Here is a 12,131-nt window from a genome sequence, read left to right as displayed (position 1 = left end):
GGTGATGATGATGATGATGATGATGATGATGATGGTGATGATGGTGATGGTGATGATGGTGATGGTGATGGTGATGATGGTGATGATAGCAAAATTTAAGCACATGAAGGCATAATATTTAACCGTAGAAATATATACATGTATTTATTTTCATCCATAAATTGCAGTCAAATCAAATTGCCGCCATCGGACGGGAGACAGTAAAGAAAAATGAGTCGTTATAATTTGACGCCGCTATTAACACAACATACAAGATCAAGGGTTGTATCAGGACTGGAAATTACGCGCCGTAATCGAATATGGGGAATCGAAACCTTCAACACATTAGCAGCAATTCTTTTGCGCCACGTTTAACACCATTTTGTGATATTGCAAGTAGGATCGGGAAAGAGCCTCACAAATTGTACTCGAGTGAAGAATTGAACCCTGAACACATTAGCTGCCGTTAATGACCAGGGAAGAAAGATATTTAGCAGAGCTAAACCAGTTCAAGGCTGGCCAGCAAACATCGATTTGGTGGTCAGCATTAATAGGATGTGAGGGTCACGTGACGTGTAGATGGGCAAGTGACGGGCATCCTCATCAGCAGGGAGAATTTAGCACTCTGGCCGTTATGCACACACCTTCAAAACAAGTGGAATACAGAAGCCTCTAGTCACCACCGTGGACCTCGGTCGGGGAGACTCTAGGGGTCCTGGGGACGCTGAAAGTACTTCGTCCTTTTGAACTCCATTAGTGGCGTAATGAGAATGCCAGTAGACACGAACACTTTGGGAAGGGTTGTTAGAATGGCAAGGATGAGGGAAAACATATCTGCCGAGCGGTGGAAGCAGGGAGACCGAGATGAAGTATTTGGCAATTGGACACAGCTACTGAGAAAACACAACTTATGTGTGTAATACACAGCTGCGCATATCCTTGGTGCTTTACTAGGAATATAGAATATTCATGTTTCTATACACAGGTGATTATGTCCTTGGTGCTTGACTAGGCACATCCACTGGGAATATAGAACCTTTGTGCTTCTATGCACAACAGTTTACGTGTTTCTGTACACAGTTTTCGAATCCCGCCATGAGTACAATGTATGAAGCCCATTTCTAGTGTCTCGTCGTTATGTTACTGGAATATTGCTAAATGCGGTGTAAAGCCAAACTCAGTCTCTCACTCACTCACTCACTCACTCACTCACTCACGCTACACAATGTGCTGCAATGGGAAGCTGTATAAAGCTTCCGTGTTTCTTAACTCAAAATGTGGGACCACATGTCCCTGGTGGTGTGATAGACTCAACCACCAGGAGTATATACACTAAACTGGTGTTTTCCGGGAGCGTGTAGAAGATATTGGAGCCATCTTTAACCGATCTGTTCGTGTACATGTGAACACATTGTCTGGAGGACTTCAGAGTACGTCTGTAGAAAGCAAAAAGGTGGAAAAAAGTCCCGTTTGCTAAATGAAAAATAAACAATGTCCTTGTAACTGAAAACCAAGACATTTTGAACTTTTATTTATTAAAATAGTTCAGATGGCAAAGAGATGACTGGTTTTCTCACACATAACAGGTTTCGTATGATTTTGACGGCAAAATCTTAAAAAGTTAGAACTCTTGATACGTTTAGTCGCCATCAAGGCAGCATTTTGTTGTTAACGTTAATTGCATCTTTGCTTCATTTACTTATGAAATAAGTTATTTTCGAACTGTTATGTGGCTGGGGTGGTGTTTATATCAAGCATAAAATGTTTGTTTATCAACTCAGGTTTCAGAAAATAAATCCATGTGCCGGATTGTAGAGCTGATGATAAATATACAAGCCACGGATATGAGATTTTATGCCAGTGTTGACAACTTACTGGATTTTGTTTCCAGTTTCAGGTTTCTCGGAATAGCAGCAACTTTCACAATCAGATTATGAGAGAGGAACTGTCACTCTAATTCTGTCATATTATGTAGGTACCGACTATAAATAAATAAATAAATAAATAAATAAATAAATAAATAAATAAATAAATAAATAAATAAATAAATAAATAAATAAATAAATAAATAAATAAATAAATAAATAAATAAATAAATAAATATGTGTATTCAAGATAAGTAACACCCCCTTCCCCGCTGTATGTTATCAAAATCAGTGACACGTACCCCCTTTCCCATAATTAAAGCATAATTTTTTACACTGTTTTCATGTGCACCTCTTCGGGAACCTCTGTTATCACCACTAAAGATTACCACGACTAAATGTCTTTGCAAACAACATCGTACAGCTGTAATAATGTAGAAACAAATATACGTCCATGACGTAGTCACAGTTGTACAATCGATTCTTGTGAATGTGGAAAGGGTTTTCTGTTTTGACTTGAGCCTTACTAGGAAAATAATATTTGTTCAACAGGTTTGTGTTTTTCAAAGCTGTACGTCCTTCTCTTAATACGAGTTTCAGTATTGATGAGAATTTTTTTCCACATGTTCTTCTTAACAAGCATATTTTTTGTGAAATCGTTTGCCGTTTGTCCTTTTTAAATCTGTAATCAAGGATTCCTGTTTTTTATGCATTTTTCTCTCGAAATGCCGGGGATGCATTAGAAACTGAAATTGACGCATTAGATATTTCAATCTCAGATCGAAGCTGAAAGTTGCAAGCTCCTCGTAACGATATTTTATTGGCAGAACTCTCCGTGCTGAAAATGAAACATGCTGGTCGAAGGGAGATAATTCATTTAGATCAAACCCATAAACTCTAAGCATTGTTAATATCGCATCACCAGTGTTAGGAGAATTAAAGTGTACTACTTGCCAAAACTGATATCGCATTACGTCGTTTCAAATGCAATAATCATCTTGGATGTCCATTTTTAATAAGCCCTTGAATTTGGGTACTATTTTATGACATTTTGCATCGAGTAGACGTAGAGTCTGAACATATTACATAAGAGAGAACATATCTTTGAACCTTTAACAATCGTCTGTCGTTAGCGAATAGCATCTTGTTCATCAGACAAAATGGCGTCTGTAGCTGAGCCTCTGACTCTGGAGAAAGGTGGGTTTCTTTTAATTTGGTCCAAGTTGGAAAATGCGCAAAAGATTCTACACATGGGGATCGTTTGTGTGACATTATGGACTGCATTTATATGATGAGTACGGACGAATTCCCTCATAACGGTGTCCAAATTACAATGATTATGCGGAACTTAAGAGAAGCAAGTTATCCATTAGTGGCATTACTTCGCGGTTGACTACATGTGGTAGGAATTCACGGAATGTACATGATGTATGGTTTGCCGTTTCTCTGTCACCGTCCGCCGTCCCAATCTGCAATGCGGGGTGGTAATGGTACATTTTAATTTACTGCTTGAATGTGTCGCCATCGCGTTTTTGATGACACGTATAATCAGTTTGTCATGTAAATTTGTGATTGTAGTCAACCAGTGAGTAATTGGCTACACACAAATATTGATAATATGAAGCCACTTTCCTGGATGTGGTGAATGTGCCCTTACAACGGTGTATAGTAATTGATCACGTAGGAACACGTCTGTTGGTTAACAGTGGTTAACATGGTTAAGTGACAAATCTTCTTGTATCTACATGCATTGCAGTCAGGCACTGTAAAACACATCTGCCAAAAAAGTCTTCACTGTCATGTCCCAGTACACACAGTAGATTTTGTGATGGCAATCAAGTGTTTCCAAAAGACATTGGCTTTTCTGTCTGATGTTTAAATTTCTGTAGGTACTCTACTCAGCTTCATAGTCCTCAGCTCGTCAATCATACTAACCAGGCATGTACAGAGACATTATGAGACAAGTATGAACACACAGCAGTTGGTATTGCAACTTGCTGTTGATACCATTACTGCAGTATAATAGCCCACATAAATAATATTGCTGGTGGCTGATAAGCTGTGTCTGATTTTGTCAGGCTGTTGTGTGATTTAACATATGTCATATTTGGGATTACACTTTAGTCAAGTACAAATTCTAGTATTTTTTTGGTTGAGTCCCATCTTGGATTGAACCTGCACCCTCAGAGTCAGCCACATAACCCACTCAGCCCCACAACTTCCACAAAAATGGGAGTTGGACAACTGGTAGTTTAGACTGCATGCTGCGTGTATCCCTCTGATAAGTGTAAATCCCAAAGATGACATGTTATATTTGACCACTTTCTAAATGATATTGTGTAATAATTGTGTGATGTATTTATGTTTTGTAATTTCTATTGCAAGAGACTATATCTTCAGCAAAATTGTTTGGGAATTCAGTTTATTTGCTGAGTGTAAGCTTTTTGAATTTGCTGTCACTACAGTATTTTAAAGCTTTTAGTTCACTGTGCAGAGTTTCAGACACAGAGTCAGTCACTTGATTTGGTCTTTGTGGTTAGGTCAAGTTGCGTGTATTTCTCTTAAATCTTTTAAAGGGGTACTGATGCGGAGCGAATAATGTTTCTCGCCAACGGTCTAATTACAAAACCAAACTGCAAATTGGTCAGCGCCTGCTCCCTCGACCGTGACGGACAAAGGGACTGGGCTCCTGTCCATATTAGCAGAATTTCTTCATCTAAACAGTCAGGAGGCCGGATGCCCATCATATGCCATTATTTAAAAAATATCCATGGTATTCCTTGTCTGATCGGAACAAAATATCCCAGCAGTGTAGTTTTTTTCGGATGCTTGGATGGTATGGTGACTGATCCAATTTGATCCTATTTCTGTGTTTTTAACCTCGACATTTTATCATGTTACGTGAAAATATGATGTCTACAGGCACGTAGCAAACCATTTGTTTCAGTCCGAAAGATTGCAAAGCTTTATATTTAGGTAGTTTTGAGTGTTGGTTCAGCTGTGATAGCAAATATCATACATAAATTTTGGTAGCTATGGTAGCTACCCTGGTATATTATTTATGATAATAAAAACAAATAGTTGATTTATTTGAATTTGTAAACTAAAAACGATGACTTTGCCTTTGCTAGAGAAATCTGAAAATTTCCTTACGTAAAACAAACCCCTTATTACACCTATTTACCTAAGTACACAGCAAATGCCTGTATGTATTCCTAATGTAACGAAGTTCCACTGGTATCCGCAAATGTGTTGTATGTTATGTAATATGTGCATGTAAGTGATGCAAGTGGGTTTATCAGCTGAGTTACAAAAACAAACATCGATCAAAGGATTAACCGATAACACATTGATTGATTAATTACTTTTATCTTCTACAGCGGATTTGTCAAAAGGCAGTGTGTGTAGATGTACTAATTTATATTGACTACACCCAGTCGTAAAGTGCGAGTGTTAAAACAACATCCTCCCTTCAAAGAATTAACCACCTTTGCGTTGATTGCTTGATTGTTCATCATTGGTTAACTAAATTAGTTAGAATGGCGGACATGATACAATTAGTTGCCAGGTGTGCTATCTTGGGTGACCAATGATAGGTTTATCAGGTTGTCACAAATGTGAAAGACGTGAAACGATGTGTTACTTTTTCGCAAATTAGACTGTTGTAAGACACACGGCACAGAGCAGGATTATTTACCAGCTGCAGATGAATGGAATACGATTTCTTTTATGTGGATATTGATGGATACATTCCTGAACAAGGTAGTAGCCTGACATTGTTGCTATAAAATTAGTCTGTTTTACATTCATTATTTGCATTTTGCTCTAATTTATTTGTTGTGGTTTTCAGCAGAATCTAACTGGCAGAAAACACACACTAAATCGCGTATGTGTGTGAAATAGGATCCACACTGGCAATCTATACAACGTATAAATGTTGCTGTCATGTTAGAAATTTACTATAAGTATAAGCAGACCGTGTGTTCTTTTATTAATTTTCAAAATCATACAAATATGACAACAAACTAAATTACTAATTAGGGTTATGAGACAAAATATAGAGACGTACAGTGGCTTCGTTATTTTTCCATCTTAATAGTTTTTTACCATTTCCACCACTAGCAGATGATTAACCTTCAAAGTGTTTCATTTGTTTTCATAATACATTTGTAATGAAGCAAAAGTGACTTCACCTTAGTTGATCTGTCTACGGACTGCGCAGCAGAGGTCACGAACCAGTCACGAATTCTGGGATATCATCCAGGTACTCACAGGAGAAAAACAATAACAAAAGTTTACACCAGTCCACGGAAATCGCTCCAGTATGTTCTAGTCCAGTATGCTCTGACAGTGACACCATCTTCCTTTATTTTTCAGATATCAACAGGGCAATTGAACTTCTTGATGTGTTGCAAAGGAGTAAGTTATTATTGTGACTTTATGTTATGCGATTTGGTAATACATGCAATAACAAGGTTTTTTTAATTCCAAAGGTAACATTTTTATTTTATGTACTGATGTATCAGAGTGCTAATGACAAGGGTTGTCAGGATTCATAAGTTTCATGAATCAATATGAATCATGATACCCGTGTCACAATTCGATACATAGGAGATAGCTGTGTTTGCGACATTAGTGCGTAAATTTAGTTACATTTGAATATTAATATTTCATATTTTATATCTGGACATGAAAAGATCCACATTCTAGATTCTCAGAGATTAAAATTAAACGTTCTAATTTCCCTTCTTTGTACTTGAAAAATGATCATTTATAACTCTCATAATATCAAGAAATATGATACAACTGCAAAATGTAACCGATTCATAAACATGATTAAACCAATATTTTCAAGACTAAATATCAATACACTTGTAAATGTGTCTGTATTTGTATCAGAAAGAGTGTCGCTGTAATATGGCATCCTTACTTATCACCATGATCACTCTGCAGAGTTTTATGATAGTTGATTACTTTATAACAGGTGGGGATTTCCCTGCACAGAAGTTGGTGGCACTACAGAAGATTCTTCAGAGTGACTTCTTGACAGCTGTCAGGGAGGTGTACGAGAATGTTTACGAGACCGTTGACATGTCTGGCAGTCCAGAGATCAGGGCAAATGCTACAGCTAAGGTGGGTCTTTAAATCAACTGAACTCCTTTTTGTGACATACACCCATCTCATAATCACAGACAAGCTGCAGCATCAATTTATACATGCCTAAGTATAATTTAGGGTCTATATTTTACAAATTATCAAGTTATTTAATTATCAAGTTAGATGATGATTTTGACTGTTATTGTCATACTGATCATAATTATCCCACTTATTGTTTAGATCTCTGATAGTCAATTATTCCCAATTAGTCAGGAATGCCACCTGTTTAGTTTCGGATCAATGAAATTATACTTGAGGAAACTGTTTTTATACATGTGTATATGGTCGGTGGTTTGACCTCCATCCTCGTGAACATGGTGAAGCTGTCATTTCCTTGCTCATCTTTGATAAATGATGAGTACATGTGTTTATTCAGCACTCTGCATGGAAAGAATAAAACATACTAAAAAATGATAACAGCTTCAGCCTGCTCAGTACCAGTGTACTGTGCCTTAGTATGGTATCCATGATAACCTCTGGCATGGTATCTGTCGGAATTATTCTGAATTAATACAGGTAGTCTCACCAGCACATATGAGTGTGTTCTTGGATATTCTTGTGTCAAGAACTGTGTCAGATATAGCACTCATATTGTATTAACTTTCACAAAGTTTGTGTATAAACTTAATTATCTTGTTTCTGAATGACATTGAACTGTAATTAACAGTGCTGGTGGAATTTGATTAAATACTATAAGATCGGTGTTAGAATTAATGAGTTTAGTATCATAGGACATATTGTATTGTTACCCTTATGTCAGGTTTGTTAGAATTAATGAGTTTAGTATCATAGGACATATTGTATTGTTACCCTTATGTCAGGTTTGCAGTTTAAGTGGACAATACAATTTTAGTATTATGATGTATCGTATCGCTTGCTGCATGTCCAAACTGGCACCAATAAATCATGATCCTGAACATCATGTCAAAATCCTGTTCTCCTCGCCTAAATCCAGCTAGATTTGTTTCAGGCCACAGTAGCTGCGTTTGCCGCTAGTGAGGGTCATGCTCATCCCCGGGTCGTGCTTCTTCCCAAGACGGAGGAGGGCTTGGGCTTCAATGTGATGGGGGGCAAGGAACAGAATTCACCCATCTACATCTCACGCATCATTCCAGGGGGTGTGGCAGACAGGCACCAGGGGCTCAAACGTGGCGATCAGCTTCTGTCAGTCAATGGAGTGGTAGGTGTCCAAACACAAGAGTCTTATAGTATTGCTGGGTCCATTCAGCTCCAACCTTTGCACCCTTCATCTAACATCCTTACTGAAAGTGTCTTTCTAGACCAACAGTGACGTCACTCTGTTATGCTCTGGGAACACTTTTTTTTTCATGATATCGCTCAAAGCTGATACAATCTCGCTTCCTCAGGCAATTATCTAAATAATGTCCCTATGAACCTGGTATTGTGTTAATAATGTCCCGCTGACCTGGGCATTATATTATTAATAATGTCTCTGCCCAGGGCATTATCTTAATATTGTTCTTTTACTCCGTAAATTTGTTTTTTTTACATGTTTTGAAGATTGATATGACTTGTCTGTCACTGAATATGGTCATAAAATATGACATTACTGACAATTTTCAACATTATGCCAACACCCGGTTTCCAACCTGTAACTGTTTGCTTACTGGCTTGACAGTTTTATCCACTAGGCTACGGAGGAATGCAGGTGAGAAGCATGTGCATTGCATGTGCAAGGCAAGGAGTTGGCTGTCTCATCCCTGTTGATGTCATCATTGAACACCAAATATTGAAATTATATCTAAAATATATATCTTTGATAGGTTTATGAGTTGGATATAGCATGACCCATGGGCATTGTTGAACATAAATTGGCCCTTGGGCATATCCCACAGAAGGGGCATACCTTTCAGTAATGTCCATGGATCATACTAAATGTTACAGTTATTGCCCTTTACTCTTGGAGTTTAGATTGGTTGTTGCTTAATGCCAAACTCAGCAATATTCCAGCTATATGATGGCAGTGTCTAAATAATCAAATATGGACCACACGTCCAGTGATCAGCATGAGCATCGATCTATGGAGATAGGATGACATGAGTCAACCAAATCAGAGTACCTCTTACAACATGCACGGGTTACTGAAGATCAATTCTAACACGAATCTTCACTGATATATTTCATGTAAAGGAGGGTCAAGAAGGGGGATGTTTATTTAATGTAATTTAGAAATTAGGAAAAAGAGAACCATTGAAAAAAACCGAACTAGTTTATGTTTGTTTCCAGTTTGCCAGGCGATTGTGTTTGAATCTTAGGTGAAATACTTCTATTAACTTAACTTATACTGTCTTTACTTTGGCAATGCGAATAATATGATTCTGTGTTCATGGTGTTGGTGTTTGCTAAGCCGTCCTCGTTTGTTGCAGAGTGTTGAGGGAGAGCACCATGAGAAGGCTGTGGAACTCTTGAAAGAAGCCACAGGTAAGTGTGTGCAGTAGTCTGAAGTGGGAAATAAGTTGAATTCAAGTGAAGGGCTACAGAATTCATTTTGACCATTGAGTAATTACTGTGTTTATTTACAAATCATCCATCTGCATCTTTTTAATGGATGATTATTTACTGAAGTGGAGGTATTCTTTGTGCTGCTTGTGAATGAAAATAGTCAAGTAATACAGGTTTTTTGAAGATCATTTATATTCATTACATTTTCTCATAGAAACAATGCCAATTTTCAGTTGTCAGTGGGTTTACACAAACTAGATGATGTAGACTATCTGTTGTGAGACTTCACTTTCATGGCAGCCTTCGTTTTAGGTCTTTTGTGTGTCAGCTATTGGAGCATCACACTTAGAGTGTCAGTTCTGATCCAGCAGTGGTGTCGTCATCAATAGTTCTCTAATACGTATTTCAAGACAGAGTAATCCCAAATAAATGGACATGCTGACGCATTTTCCGTTTGATGCCTTTTATGGGATTAAGCATTATGTAAGTATTTTGTGTTCATCAGTAAATGTTTGTCCCTCAGGTACTGTGAGTCTGGTTGTGCGCTACACGCCCCGGGTACTGGATGAAATGGAGGCCAGGTTTGACAAGCAGCGTGCAAGAAGACGACAGACTCCTTGAAAGCATCAGCATCCTGCGCCGTGTACATCACTAATAGAATCCATTATCTAGGATCATTGTCGTTTTTGTATATCTTGCACAACATCAAGCAATGAAACAGTGGGCTAACTGTATGTATCATAGCCATATGTGTAACCATATCCAGATGTGTCCTACAAACAACCTATGATTTACCTTTGAAGGATTAATAATTGAATACAAGTGATATAGAGCTAGAATCACTTTAAGACATATAATCCTGTGGCTGTGAAAATCTTAAAAACAAATTATGAATAAGTCCCAAAGGTCTTCTGTATAATTTATTTAAGGAAGGACAACTGATGGTCATGACTTTCAGTGGTAAGTTGCATACAAATATTTACTTTTTAGAGGGGAAAAGGGTTATATACTTCCAGATCATGTATTTCCCCCTCTATGTGGAATATTTGTTTTGTGTTGGTCAAGGTCAGGCAAATCCAGAAGATGCAGGATTGTTTCAATTATCAGTTTATGCTTGACCATTCAGTTTCTAATAAAAATGTAATTTTTGTGAAGATTAAGTGTAAATGATTCAATGAAATTGGTATTGTCTTGAGACATTAGTAAAAGAATCATTTTCAGATTGTATGACCGATTTGTGAAGCACTGTAAGTAGTGCTGATGTAATTTTAGACTTGCCCAAACGGAAATGTTGATATCTACAGGATGTTTTGGATTCCAAGGATGTAATTTGCATTGTTCATTTAAATTTGTAGCTTTTTTATGCAATAAATTCAGATATCGTGAATTCTCCATCGAAGTTGTGGTTTCTGTAACAAACCTTTAGGATGTATCGAAGGTGAAGCCAAACACTAACAGAGGGTTGCTCTCTCCAGATATCAGAGCACTGTGTGTGTACTTACTTTCTGACTTGAATGGATGCTAATTCGATAAACGGGTGGATGTTTGCAGTTACCAATAAGCCCCGCAAGGGCACTTCGTTATTACTTCCAGTTACAAACAATGCATTATACCTTTTCCAATGACCAGATGGTTCAACAACTTTCTGTTCTAACATGTCTAACTGTCCCCCAAATTAACTAACCATTAGGACTGTCAACAGCTGACACAGCCAAGGATGGTTGTACACTTGGTCCAGTCTAGTAAAATCACATTGGGCTGCCGCACCATTTGGAACCAGAACTGGTTCTTGAATACAAGTTGTTTTTAAGATGGGCCCCGTCTCGCATATCTCAAAGGAGCCAGTGTAGTACCAGAAGTCTCACGACTTGCTCTGCCCTGCCTGATCAGATTATAAAGTCTGGACCTGTCTAGATAACCAGGTCTTCTGGGTATGATGTGCTGGCGCTTTACTCTATGAAGAGTATCAGGGCTTCAGACTACTTTCATTAAGACGGGAAGCTATTTGAAACCAACCAAGGAACCGAAACTTTTGTCAACTTTTGCCACCACATATTAGGATAACAGATAAATGATAAGGGAACCATTTATCGACCTTGCCATGCATTGCCATATTTTTATATGATTTAACATCAGGTATTTGGTTCGCTTTTTGTAATACTGTCTTCAGCAGTATTCCAGCGGTATGGCAGCCGTGTGTGAATATAATCGAATCTAGACTAGACATTCCAGTGACCAACAGCATGAGCATCAGCTACGGAATTGGGGTACGATGACGTGTCAGCGAGCCCTTACGACCAGCATTTTCACGCAAGGATAAGATAATGCCATTACACATGGGGCTAAGGAACGTTCGTGCAATTCAGAATGTCCTGGGGTGTATGAATAATGTCGCTTTCAGTGTTACTTAACTCGAGTTGACAGTTCGACTTTAGACCAGAATGAAAGTGTTGAAATCATCGTGCGTGGGAACAAAGTTTCTCTGGATAGATCGCTTTCCTGGGTAAACATGCTCATGTTTCTTGCATGAATTTGTACGTTTGTGGATCTTGAAAATTTGAACGAACCGGGGCGTCACGATTACAGTGACTGACCGCGAAACACACACAAATGTTGCGACGGCACACAAATGACTGGATCCCGGTAATTAGAACAGAAACAGATAAG

General features: G+C 38.1%; 1 protein-coding gene across 1 annotated transcript; it reads left to right on the top strand.

Annotated features, from left to right (window-relative positions):
* The first annotated feature begins 2,773 nt into the window (after positions 1-2,773).
* Positions 2,774-10,856, top strand: LOC137261155 (protein lin-7 homolog C-like). Its single transcript, XM_067798858.1, has 6 exons — positions 2,774-3,041; positions 6,222-6,263; positions 6,829-6,977; positions 7,972-8,181; positions 9,389-9,443; positions 9,988-10,856. Exons 1-6 carry the CDS (start codon positions 3,005-3,007, stop codon positions 10,083-10,085), a joined length of 591 nt encoding a protein of 196 aa, XP_067654959.1. The 5' UTR covers positions 2,774-3,004; the 3' UTR covers positions 10,086-10,856.
* Positions 10,857-12,131: the final 1,275 nt, after the last annotated feature.

This window comes from Haliotis asinina, chromosome 14, assembly GCF_037392515.1.
Source record: "Haliotis asinina isolate JCU_RB_2024 chromosome 14, JCU_Hal_asi_v2, whole genome shotgun sequence".
Classification (NCBI taxonomy): Eukaryota; Metazoa; Mollusca; class Gastropoda; order Lepetellida; family Haliotidae; genus Haliotis; species Haliotis asinina.
The sequence above is the reverse complement of the archived record's forward strand: the minus strand, read 5'-3'. Positions and strand labels throughout refer to the sequence as shown.

Bases quoted from the DNA above. Each gene is read 5' to 3' on its own strand.
- LOC137261155 (XM_067798858.1), top strand. From the start codon at position 3,005: ATGGCGTCTGTAGCTGAGCCTCTGACTCTGGAGAAAG. The intron at 6,264-6,828 runs GTAAGTTATTAT...ACTTTATAACAG, and splicing joins TCTTGATGTGTTGCAAAGGA to GTGGGGATTTCCCTGCACAG. The intron at 9,444-9,987 runs GTAAGTGTGTGC...TTTGTCCCTCAG, and splicing joins ACTCTTGAAAGAAGCCACAG to GTACTGTGAGTCTGGTTGTG.